The sequence below is a fragment of the Thunnus thynnus genome, chromosome 16, assembly GCF_963924715.1.
Source record: "Thunnus thynnus chromosome 16, fThuThy2.1, whole genome shotgun sequence".
Classification (NCBI taxonomy): Eukaryota; Metazoa; Chordata; class Actinopteri; order Scombriformes; family Scombridae; genus Thunnus; species Thunnus thynnus.
In genome coordinates, this window is record NC_089532.1 from 12115637 (window position 1) to 12129282 (window position 13646).

Consider the following 13646-nt stretch of genomic DNA (forward strand, 5'->3'; position numbering starts at 1 on the left):
TGTTGCTTCACCTTGGCAGAAAGTCCAGATGTTACAGTCTTTTTCTCTCATTAAACACATCTGTAACATCTGTCTGTGCACCCATGCACAGTCATCACACAGACAGACTGGAATAAATGTGGTTTACTGTTCTTATGTGTTTTTGGTGAAACTAACCTGAGCTAACCTCTCTTATAAAAAGCAGTATATGTGTACTGTATTCTGTGATGTACCAATACAGAAAATAATCTACATTTTGCTTCACATCTTAGTGTTCTTTGCCTCCACCCCATCTGTTACCTGTCATGTGTTACGGGTTACCAAAAAAGAGTTTTAGTTCACAAGTTTCTATGAATAGCTTGCAACCAGGATGGTATTATCAAACCAGAAAAAATATTATGATATATCAGTGTGAAAAGTATCAGCTTAGATCTAAAAACTCTGTTTCAAAATCCAAGTTGTGTTTGCTTGCCTGCTGTCATCTAAAAGCTGAAGACTTTCACCAAAGAATTCATTACTTGATGTAACCAAACACCAAACATCTTCCATACAGGTTGTAATGCTTAACCTCAATCTTTTTGTGTGTTTGTGTGATCCAGGGGACCCGTGTTTGGGTCAGAGAGAAGGAACAGCTGGTTCCCGCCACTGTCAACTCCTGCGGAGATGGAACCCTTGTCGTCACAACTGACTATGGAGAGGTAAGGGCTGTACACACACACACATACGCACACACACGCACACACACGCACACACACGCACACACACGCACACACACGCACACACGCACACACTACTCATATCTGTCGTGTCTGATCATGTTTGCATTTAGTATGTTATCAAGTGCTGCCAAGAAGGTCTCGATGACCCTCCAGTGTGTTATAATGTATTAGATTGTTCACAGCAGGCACAGTCTTTTACAAGTTTTTGTATACACTGTGACAGAAGTAGAACTGAACTGGATTGAACCAAGGAAATCATGGAGTGCTTTGTCTGGGCGAGGATATAATTTGTGATTACCGGGTAGATAGATCCATCAGGCTCATTCATTGGATAAAGTTACATGTAGATTGGTGTGGTACAGGGTTACTCAAATACGAGGTCCACTTACCAAATCTCCACTGCATCAAAGTCCAGTAAGGATTCATTACATAATATTTCAGTACAAAAATGCCAGTGCTATGTACATGAACAGCATTTCTATATTAATGAGAGAGGTGACACCTGTGTTGTGTCCACAAGTCTTTAAACATGGGTTGTGATAGCAAACTGGTGTGTTCATTAGTGAGTCTGCTGCAGGATGAGTTCATTGTTTAAAATGATTTTACAGTTATTCTGCTGGAGGCTTGATCTGACAAGATCAGATGGTTCATCTTTATGGTTCGTACCTCTGTGCTTTTTGAGATGCTTTTATTCAAAACAGGCATATTTTGTGTCGTCATTATGGCCACTGTTTCATTGCATATCAAACACATATACAGTAGGTCTCATGCTTCCCTCAGGAAAAATGAACGCGCATTTCTCAGTCCACTCATCCTTAAATTCATGATTCATTTTACTCTTTCAACCGGAGCTCCAACATCTGACAACAGCCTTGCTAACTGTGGCAGCTAGCGGGTGGCTGACATGTGAGGTGATGTAGCAATGTGTCACTCAAAAGTGATCCGGGTCAGGTTGCGGTGAAATTCAGTTAATCTGGTCTCGATTAAATTGTTATTTGGTCTGAATCTGGACCAGAGTTCGCCTATTGAGTATATTGAGCACTGAGAATGGTGTAGTAGTGTCAGTTTATGTTCACTGAACGACAACACTGTGTTTTTATTCAGTTAAATACAACATCTTGTCTTGTGAATAAGGAAATTCTTCTGATTTGTAACATTAGTGGTAGTTATTGCAGATTATTTGTGATGGATCTGTTTTGCTAAGGCTCAGTAGTGATGAATTGTTACATGCTGGAGAAAAGCAAAATATTGTATATGGATAAAACTCCAAAGTAATGTCTTAATTACACAGTTTTTTCCCACTAAAAACGTGATTATCTGGGAAAAACTGGTTTACCAGTAAAAGAAAAGTTTCTGTTTATGAGAGGTGATGGGCCAAACTTCAAAAGCCCTCAGAAAATAATACATTTTTAATGTGAAGTGGGCTGTTTCTTTAGCAAACTGTCTAAACAGAACAGAAAACACTCTGCAGCCTGAAAACACATTTAATTAGTTAGTAGAGATGAATAGCATCAGCGTTCATATACTGCTGAGTGAAATCTGCAGCAGTTGCATGTAATGTGTCATCTATGCATTAGTTTGGGGGTAAAGGTCAGCGTGAAGGTGAGGCAGCTGTGCAGGTTCATCCTCTCCTGTGCGGATCAATAGAAACTCCTGGTCATGACGCTCCACTTTCCTGCCCCAGTTCCTTCCTTCTCCTCTCTCTCTTCTTCTTCCTCATACATATGCAAAATGCATCCCTGACACACATTCAGCCTCAAGAGGAGAGCTAGAATAGATAGAGAGCATTATGGGAGCACATGCTCGTTTTCAGGATGTCAGATGTTGGGACAGAGTTGCCTGTAGTCGTTCTAAATGGCAAATCCAGGCGGCTGCCCCAACGCCAACGCTTAAACACCAACCCCCCTGCCAAAATAATGGAATTGAATGTTTAAATCTCATTATGAGTGTGTGTGTGTGTGTGTGTGCTCATCTAATCTGCATCAGAGCAAGAACAGGCACACGTTGCTCTTTGGATTTAATGTTTTTTTGATGCCTGATGTGTTTGGCACACATGCACACACACACACACACGCACGCACACACATGCGCTCCAGTTGGCAGCGTTTAGATGGAGCTAATAATAGACTTGGTTCTTTGGCCCTAATTCAAGAGTCTCAATCCACTCTTTATACCCCCAAAGAACATCCACATGTACACTCTCTTTCACATTCGCTGTACAATGAGTTCATGTTTCGTGGCCTTTAAGACATGAAGTGGCCTCATGCAACTCTAAAAGCATCGTCTTTTGAAGAAGCCGCTTCAGTGTTTCTGTTCGGGGACGCAGCAGGGGCAGACAGGCATTTCCCAAAATAGAGAATTGGTTATAGGAGCAGGCATTCTCTTTGCTCTGGATTATGAATGTCCATAACCTCCCCAACCCCCATCCAGCTCTCCCTGCATCCCTCTACCCCTCCCTCTCTGCTAGCTGTTGGTGTTTAAATGTTAGCTCTGCAGGAGGTGGTGAATATTTGATAGAGAAACAGCGGGATCGGGGGCTTTTCCCTGTTACAACAGCATCTGACCCATGCAAACAGTCCCATGCTCCCATCGCTTCCTGTTGCTCTCCTGATCTTGGTCATAAATGCATTTTTGATTCCACTGAGCTGAGAGTTCAGTAAGTCCCACAAGCATTTTTGATAGCCTAAAGAACAAAACAGTTAAAAATGATGACAATATTGATGCCAACATGGCGGGTTGAGCATGCAAACACATGAAAAATTTAACAGCATCTGACTATTTTTGTAAAGTTTTACTTTTCTTCTGCCCTTTTCTTTCTCATACTCTCTTCCCCGCTGCTCTGCTCACTCTGGTTCTGTAGTCTACGGTACAGACCTTGACCCAGTTCACCACATTACCAATTCTGGGTTACAAATGCTGCGGCTGCAAACCTACGAGCCTTCATGTCAAATCAGCACAGCTCACAACTACCAGGGGTATATGCAACCCTTTACATCATTCATAGCCATTTTTACTCTGCTTTTTAACAGTAGGTTTGTCATTTAAATAGAAATATTCTAGCTTGTTGAACACCTTTGCCCCATCATGCAGGTATAAAATCATTAATTTAAATTGAGATGTTTGGTGGCAGCCTAATGGTGCATGTTTTATGTATCCTCTCGCCGTGCATGGTGGTACACAATCACCCAAATTTAACCCTTCCCAGTCATTCCCCACTTATGTATTTATATATTTAACCTCTATTTATGCAGGGTGAGTTGGATCAGCATACATACTCTATAATAGCAATACCCTGTTTGATGTTTAAATCACAAAGAAACTAACAAGGACAGACAGACACTTTAATAAAAAACAAATTAGACAATATATGTGAAAAGTTTCTGAGCTATTGTGTAATCAATGTCACAACTCTTGTCAGTCAGATTTATTTGTCTTTTTAATACCTTAAAATAAATATAAATTTATAAATAAATACAAAATTAGAGAAGCTGCTTGATGAACTGATGTAGAGCTGCACCATAGTCTTTGAGAAACATTGACTGAACAGTTTTTTTTTTTTTTTACATTTTATAGACCAAATGACTAATCGATTAATTGAGAAAATAAGTGACAGAGTCATTGATAATGAAAATAAATCATTAATTGCAGCCCTCAAATGTCAATACCCATCCTTCAATGCAAAGTGGAAAGCCTTTGTCAGCATTTGCCGTCATCATTTTAGAATTATTATGTGTGTGTGGCTTATTTGATGGGAAGCCTCGTTATATCAATAAGTGACTCCTCTGTCTGTCTGTGATCCATCTGTCCATTTTAAACCACTTAAATGGGTCTGGGTTGCGGTGGGAGTGCGTTAAGCAAAGGTAGCCCAGCACATATCCCAAGGTGTTCCCAGGCTAGATAGGATTGGTTGTCCCACCACTGCATCTGCACTGTGGTCTCTGCTCAGCTGGACATGACCAGGATACCATTCATTCACTTGTGTTGTGTTTCATCAGTGACTACCCACAACTCATGACCATAAATGAGGGTTTGAGGGTAAATTGACTGGTAAAGTTAAACAATCTCCTTGGATTGAGAAAACCTTAGATATTAGTGCATTAACCAAGGTTTTACCTTTTCCTTTGAAGTACGAGTCGAGTAGAGCTTTACAGCGTATAGAATCCGATTAGATTAGATCAGATTAGATGAAACTTTAATGAACCTGTGGTGAAACTGGGTCAACAAAGAACTGGAATATACAGTAGATAAATATAGAGATAGAACAAACAGATAGATCTGAAGATATTACAGTGGATGAACATACCAACAGCATGAAAAGCTAAATGTAGATCATTGCATGGAGACACAAAACTCCTACTGGCTTATAATTATATGTCAGTGATGTTAGATTAAGCAGGGAAATAACTATTTACAGATATGTGCTGAAAGTGTGTTTTCACTGTATTGAACACCTTCTCTGTAATTTTTCTTGTTACAGTACATTTTTTGTCTAGATGAAGGTTCATATTTTCAACTTCCTATTAATAATCAGACATGTTTAGACAATTTTCTTTATTCAGAACTTTATTAATGTCAATAAATTTACAAATTAAACAACGACAAGGTGATGACATGAAATACTAATTTCACATGTAGGATATTTAAATTACATTTTAAGTAAAAAATATATAATATATTTAACATATAAACACACTGATAATAATAAACGGAGTAAATAAAAAAATCTAAGACATGTGTAATAATTGCATAAAGGTGATAACAAACACAAACAAACAAATAAACACAACAACAATAACAACAACAACAAAGGAAGAGACATTTGGAGTTAGCTCATCAAATTTATGTATTAAGAATTTTCCTAATAAAATAATAAAATTGACTACATTTTATTATTTTGTATTATATTACAGATCGTCCTGGTCTGGTTGCTATGGATACAGCAACAGAATCAGCACCAGGCTTCTCCTTACATAATGCTTCATTTTTGATTTTGATGTCAAAACATGTATGTTTATTGGACACATTTACACACACACATGCGCACGCACACACACACACAGGAATGGGCTGTACATGGGAAAATATGTAGACACACAGAAATAAGGCTGCACAAGAATAAAAGCACACACGCACCTGTATGCCACACACACACACACACACACACACACACACACACAACACTGTGTTATGTGACCTGGATTTCCTATAGCTAGCGTGAAAGCTGCACTGAGACCTCACGCGAGCACAGAACATGCTGCAGGGATGTCTTACTCCTTGTGCACACACGCACAAAATGACTGCAAGTACATAGGCACACACACTCTTTGAAATGCGGCTAATGAAAAGTGCGGAAAATGACTTGTTTTGTCTGATTCTGCAGAGAAACAAGCTGATGCTGCTGTGTGATCTCCTGACCCACATTCGTCCTCACAGTTTCACATTTCTAACCCTCTAAGGATCCCGTAGTTACTCACTCGCTTAGCATCTTATAATGAGTTTAATGTAACATAAAAACACAAATATGCAAACACACACACACACAGACACACACACACACACACACACGCATTTCTCTGTGTGTTTCTTTCTGTCTGTATCTCACCTTCTCTGTCTCTCTGCAACGTCCCTTATCTGTGAAGAAACAAGGCAGTTTCTCCCCTTGGGGTGGGATGAGTGTGACTTGCCTAATCTTAAAGGATGATGTCATATGAAATGTGTTACCCACTTCTTTACTGTGGGGCAGAAATGGAGTTAAAGCTTGTTGTTACTCTCTTTTTCTCAATTGAAAATTCACAAAAGCTCTGTGGTAAAAAAAAAAAAAAAAAAAGAGAGAGAGGAATGAGCTTTAAAAATATACAACACAGGTTTGGAGTTAATTTCAAACTGCACATATGCCAAATTTGCGGGAATTGAGAAGACACAATGTTTATCAATATTAGTGTTGTTTTATATACTCAAAGCTCTTTTCAGTGATGTTGGCAAATTTAAATTGATTAGAGCTGCAACGATTAGTTGATTAATTCATTCATTCAGTCATTCATCGATTGACAGAAAATTAATCTGCAACTTTTTTTGTGATTAATTATTTATTGTATAAATAAGGAGATACAAAATACTACACAAAATCAAACAGATCTGGAGAGACCTATTAGGTGCAAACTATTACATGGCAATAGTATACAGCCCCATCCACAAACAGGCAAACAAACAGAAAAACTTAAAAAAAATAAAAAAAGGAAAAAGGAAAAAAAAAACACCTGAAAAAAATTAAGTATTGGCAACTATTTTGAAATTTGATTAATAGTTTTGGGTCATTTTTTAAGAAAAAACATCCAAATTCTCTGATTCCAGCAAATATAAACATCTTCTGGTGTCTTTAGTCCTCTATGATAGTAAACTTGAATATCTTTGGATTGTGGATTGTTGAACAAGACATTTGAGGACGTCACCTTCGACTTTTGGAAACAATGATTGTCATTTTTCACTTTTTTTGACATTTTATAGCCCAAACAACTAATTGATTAATCAAGAAAATAACCGACAGATTAATTGATAATGAAAAATAATTGTTAGTTGCAACCCTACAATTGAATTATTTAATAAAATTATATTATTTCCATTTATTTGAACTTTTTTGCCTTTATTGGACAGCTGTATAGTAGATAAGTAGACAGGAAACAAAGGAAGGGTGAGGGGCATGACATGCAACAAAGGTCCCTGGCTGGAAATGAACTGATGTTGCGGTTATGTGGCATGTGCTGTAACCATTCAGTTACCAGGGCACTCCCATTATTTCCATTTAAATTATTCAGAAAAGATGTGGGAAACTGTTTTTATATACAGTATATTAAATATATATTATATTCTTGAAGCCTGTGGCCAGTTCTATGCATTAGAGCACGTTGGTTTTGAGATAAAGTGACTTGTTGACACTGTTGGCCTTTAGCTGCCAGAGTCAGATTACACAAAATACCTCCTCAGTGTTCCCCAATCCTAATCTGACACATGAAGGTCTGCCAGATGTGATCCAAGGTCAGCGGGGAGAGATGCAGGTGCTGTGTGTTACTGTATCTTCTACTGGTGAATAGAGGTTTGCAGAGTATTTAGGTCACTGTGCCCAGAGCTCTCTCTCTCTCTTTCTCTCTCCATCTTTATCTCTCTCGCCTCCTCTCCTCACTCTGGCTGCAGCTAATATGTGAAGTCAGATGAAGAGGCTTGTCTCCCTTGGCTCTCCTCCTGAATCATGCAAAGCAGATTCAGACATCAGAGGGCTTTACAGGAAGACCACTGCATGCACTGTATATGTGTGTGTGTGTGTGTGTGTAAAAAGTGTATGTATGAAAAGGGTTTTTCACATGAGCAATAAGGGTGAAGAGTGCAGCAATTTTACTGGAAGAGAGAAGTAACAGAATGTGATAAAAAGGAAGAGAAAGGGCTGTAAAAGAGACAGTAAATATTGTCAACAAATCCCACAAAAAGGCCAAATCCTACTAACAAGTATTCCCTGCATAGCCAAAGCTTGATTTACTTATTCGTCTGTGCCAAAAACCTCCATTGCTGTCTGAAAACACATCAGTAGGTGTCACACTGTTCCGTTGGGTGACGTGTTCCTTCGTTATGATGAACCTGGGCACTGTAGTTTATTTTGATTCGATCACGTACACTAATACACCAAATGTGTATTAATCCGCCACTGAAAATAGTCCCCTAGTAAATGCACTTTTTACTCCTGCTCAAGTAATTTTTCCTAAAAAGTACAGTGCCCAGATTATTTAGGAAATTGCTTAGCCTTTTTTAATTAAAAAGTAACATAACATAAGTAAAAAAAAATCATATGTGACACATTTTAAAGATCTTCAGGAGGAACAAATACGTTTGGGGCTGGGAGAGAGAAAATGATGTAATAACACATTATTGGTTTTGGTCTTTTCATGGGATTCTTTAACCGTAAGAAAAATAAAGAATAACATCAGCTTTATCCTTTAAGTCTCTCCCACACAATACAAATTCTAGTGAGAGATGTACAGCTGAAGACAAATCAGACTGTGCTCTCCCTCTAAATTACTCTCATTCTGTCTTCTCCTCTCTCTGTTTTTCACTCACTAATTCCATGTATTTCTTCTCTTCCTCTCTCCAATAATGAATTATTAAATATGAAGTATCCCATTTTAGACTCTCTGGGTAGTCAAACTTATTGTGTGTGTGTGTGTGTGTGTGTGTGCTGCAAATATAGTACAGTCTCTGTGTGTGTTAATGCACAGATTGTGTGTTAAAACCCACCAGAGGGCAATGGAAGGAGACGACGTTTGCCAAAACCTTTTTTCTTTTTTCTTTCTTTTCTTTCCACTTCAGCTGCATTTTATTACTGACACACTTTCCTACTTCATAGCATCTTCCTTTCCTGGATCATTTGCATAGTATGGGTTATCCTGAGTGGTTTTTCCTGAACATCTCTGGTTTATCTGCTGTTTAAGGCTTTTGTATATTTTACCGTAAAGCAGCTTTGGCTGTAGAAGCAATTGTAAAACCCAGAATAATAGCCTAGCCCAGTCTTTAATCTTATAGTTAAAATATCCGGGGCTTTGTCTGAGAGTCCATCATTGTAGATAGATGGAGCATTTTGTTTACTGGTTATGCAGACTACTACTCAGCCTACAAAAACAGTTGTATAATGTCTCCTGCTGCTTTGAAGGAGCTTTGATATCATTACGGTTATCCTCATATTAGCTAGACTTTTTGGTAAATTTCTTCAAAAAAAGTACAATTTTCAACATACTATGTAAAAACTATGGTGGTGCCTGGGCACCAGGCTTTAAATCAAGTTTAGTAAATGAAGATAATCTAAAAATGGAGGTCACTGAATTTTGAAAACCAAAAACCAGATCTTCTTTCTGTCATCTTTCAGTGTCCTTCTTACACTCACATGACCTGAAGTGTGTTTTTCTGTGTGAAGCTTTATCTTCTGTGCCTCTATAATTTACCCTGGATTGCAAAGGCTCGCTTGGCTTTCTGGTTGGCTCTCCTTAAGCCTTCAGTTACAGACAGGGGTCCCAGATAGAGCCATTTAGGCATTAAATGTGTCTGTGTGAGTGAGCACACAGGGATCCATGTACATTAGATAGACAGGATGATAGATCAGAGGGACTTTCAGGAGAGAAAAAGCCCACACGGATACAATGTGGAGGATGCAGGCACCAGCACAAAAAAAAGAGAGTAGAAGATGGAGAAAGAGGGAAAAAAACAGAGGTTGAAAAGTGGGGAATGCAATGCCTGGCAGGCTGTAGCAAGAGGGGTAAATTAATGGAGAGCTGGATGATGTGAGGGAGGATGAGATTGAGAGAACAGAGAGAGGAGAGAGGCAAATGACAGAGAGGGGGAAGGGATAAAAGAGGAGTGACACACAAAGGGGAAGAAAGATGAGAGAGACCGACAAGTGATGTTTGAGACATGAGGGCATTTGGAATTCAGAAAGAGAAAAATCAGACATGAGAGTGAGTTGGAGAGAGATTTAATGGAGGAAGAAAGTGAAAAAAAAAAAATGGGGGAGAGAAGAGAAAAGCTTAATCTAAAACTAATTGACTTGGATATAGAGAGAGTTTCTGTCTTTCTAAGTGTGTTTAACAGTCCAGCTGTAATACAGTCAGTATGAAATGGCCTCTGCATGTGTACAGCTGTTTAAGCCATTACTAACATCTCATCACTCGGTCATGCATGTCCCCTGTGCACATCAGACACTGAAAAATACATAACCATACACACGTAAACACACATACACACATGTAAAAGTTGCTCTGCTTGGCGTTAAAATGTGAGAGTAGCAGGAAAGGTGAATTAATTAAGGAAATACAAAGTGTGAAGCAAACCTGTAATAACAGATTTTTTTAGCCAGAAAACAAGCTGTAAACACAACACTGACATACTGTATCTTCATCATTTGAGTTGTTATTGCAACCTTGTGAGCAAACAGTTGCTTATTTACACATCCAGCAGATACAGATGGAAATATCTGGCTGTTTAGCTGCTAAATGCTCCACTATGTTCACCAACTAGTTTCTAACTTTGCCTCTGCTGTTTGGTGCTGGGCAGGTAGCACACAGTGAGTTTTAAGAGTGTTTTTTTGCTTAAAACAACTGCCTGCATCAGCTGGAAATGATGCTCAGTGCAGTGAGATTGGTGATAAAGTTGTTGGCATTAAAACCAAAACAATCAGCTGAAAGATGATAAAATGTTCCATAAAGCTGAGGGGAACATTGTTAATATGAAAATTAATATGATGTTAATATGAAATATTGATTATAGCAGCAGGAAATGCAGAATAAGTTAAGAAATCTGGTGTTTTTGTTAATATTGGGACAAGTATAGCAAGTGAAGGAAGGCTTGTTATACTCATTAGAGTATGACCACATGGATTCTTAAAGTCTTTTAGTAGAGAATGATAAAGATTGATGAGACGATAGAAAATATAAAAGTAAACAGGAACTTTGGAACCATAAAATTTGCTGGAAATAAAGTTATTATTAATAATAGCTTGAATTAAACTTAAATTAAGAAAAAATATAAGTTAAACACACACAAAAAATGCAACTTATAACTAATTTATTCTTACAATTTTATTGCATTGAAATTGGGTGAAAGGTAGTTGGCTGATGATAGTGACCCTGGCTCTAACATACTCATGTATATATTCATAACTGTGCTGGGAAAACAACATGTCAGTGCCTTGATTGAGTAACACAGGTTTAAAGGTGAGGAGAAAGAGTCAAGTAGACGGGGTCATAGTGAAGGTGGTGAGCTCTTAGTTACTGAACCCTACATAAATCATGCTCTCTAATGGAGGAAGAGGGGTAATTGGGTTATTTTATCACAGCTGAGTGAGTGGGGAAAGGTTAGTGAATTAATTGGCCAGTCCCTCATCTGCAGTTAACAACAGAGAGTGCACAAGACCCATACATTTACAAGTGCACAGCGGTGGAACAAGTATTCAGATCCTTTACTAAAGTAAAAGTACCAATACAGCAATGTAAAAATACTCTATTGCACGTAAAAGTCCTGCATGAAAATTCTACTGAAGTAAAAGTACATAAGTATTCACACCAAAATGTACTGAATCCAGCTGCCTCGCAAGGTAAGACAGTGATAGACAGATGAGTAATCCAATCACCTGCCAAGTATTTTTTGAAAGTACCTGCCCTTTTCCAAACAATTTCCATGGACGACTCCTCAGATGGTTCGGTGTAACAAATCATCAGGCACATCCGGTTAGGAGCTGTTAACAACTCATAGTCATCTGAAATGTGACCCTGACTACATGCTGCTTTTTGTAAGATGTCAAAAGCCAAAAAGGTTGGAAACCACTGATTTAATCTTTAACAATGTGTTGTATTTTAAAAGCTTGTTATATTATCCATTGTGTCAAATATTTACCTCTGAAATGTAGTGGAGTGGAAGTATAAAATAGCATCAAATGGAAATACTACTAAGTACCAAAAAATTGTAGAAAAGTACAATAATATGGGTAAATGTACTTAGTTACTTTCCACCATTGCAAATGCGAGACATGAGAGAGAAAGAAGAATGCACAAACTACAGCATATGGCACACAGGTTTCCATTTGTAGCCCACAAACAACATTTTACTCGCAGACTGTTGGCGAACGATGATACAACTGTGAGTTTTTTCGTCCTGAGAGAGCCGTCTGCACGCAACAGCTCTGTGCAGCAGAAGACAGCGTTACTGGAGTGAAATAGATTTATTTAAGAACAGGATGTCTGAACGCCTACAGCGCACCCCTCTGCCACTCTCAACAGACCTCCAACACATCTGTTACAGCAACACACACACACACACACACACATACAAACACACACAGGATGGAGGCTGGCTGTGAGACTGAGCTGACATATTAGCAGCGCAGTATTTTAAAGGCCGTGGTTTCTATTCTTAGACTAGTTGATTTCGCTGGAATGAATGAACGACCTTTATGCTTAAATAGAAAGAAAATGATCTCCTGTCAGGGTGTGTGTGTACTGTATACAAGAAAGAAAGACAGGGATCATCGTAGCAGCATGTGTGTGCCTGACCTGAATACACACACCGTGCTGCGTTCACCTGTCAGGTCCTGGCAGATCACATCGGTTACACTCTCTCTTCTTCTCTGCTTCTGCCCACGCTCTGTTCTTTCTCTTTCTTTTACTTCTTCTTCTTCTTCTTCCCCTCCCACAGCCAGATTCCCCGCCCAAATTGTCCCCCACTCTCCAGTTGTCATGGCGATGGATGACATAGATGAGATCAGGGTCTGGGGATGGGTTGGGGGGACCAAAAAGCTCTGTACTCTCATCATGTGGATTTTCGTTATGTTGCATCACAATTAGCCTGTTCATGCTAAAAATGGAAAGACCTTGCAATGTTGGCATCTTTTTTTTCATCTTGTGTGAACACATTTGCATCTCTTGCTTACTCTGACATGTTTATTACATCTCATATATCAGTGAACATTATTCACAGCTTGACAACTGCCTGGGATTTTACACAGGTTTTACATAAAGCTATTGGAGGTATTGTGATGAAATTTCCTTTGTCCTTTAGCACATACAATGTGAAGTAACACCAGTACAATACAACAATGCAACGCAATGCAGGTTTAGAGCAATGCCAGAGCAATATTTGTGCTTCTCACATATTAGCGTACATTCACAGAGGTAATCATCAGATTCTCTAATTATCAAAAGATAATTAACTGGTTATTTTTGAAAGACCCAGACGGCCGTTTAAAGACACTTACTGCTGTTCTGACAGTATTTTCAGAATCCTCAAAGACTCTTCTAACCATCTGGGTGAAAAAATATTCTATCTGCTGCATGGTAAAGATTTTTTTTTACCATGCAGCAGTTTCCCAAGTTGCAACTCTTTTATCATTCAGCAGACAGAATATTTTTTCATCCAGATGCT

At 38.6% G+C, this 13646-nt stretch overlaps 1 protein-coding gene across 1 annotated transcript in view; it reads left to right on the plus strand.

Moving 5' to 3' along the window:
- The window catches only part of LOC137200190 (unconventional myosin-X), a 38969-nt gene that overhangs the window by 19628 nt on the left and 5695 nt on the right, over positions 1–13646 (plus strand). The window contains exon 2 of the mRNA XM_067614835.1: positions 579–677. Coding sequence (XP_067470936.1) covers positions 579–677 — 99 coding nt within the window. The remainder of the gene's footprint in view (positions 1–578; positions 678–13646) is intronic.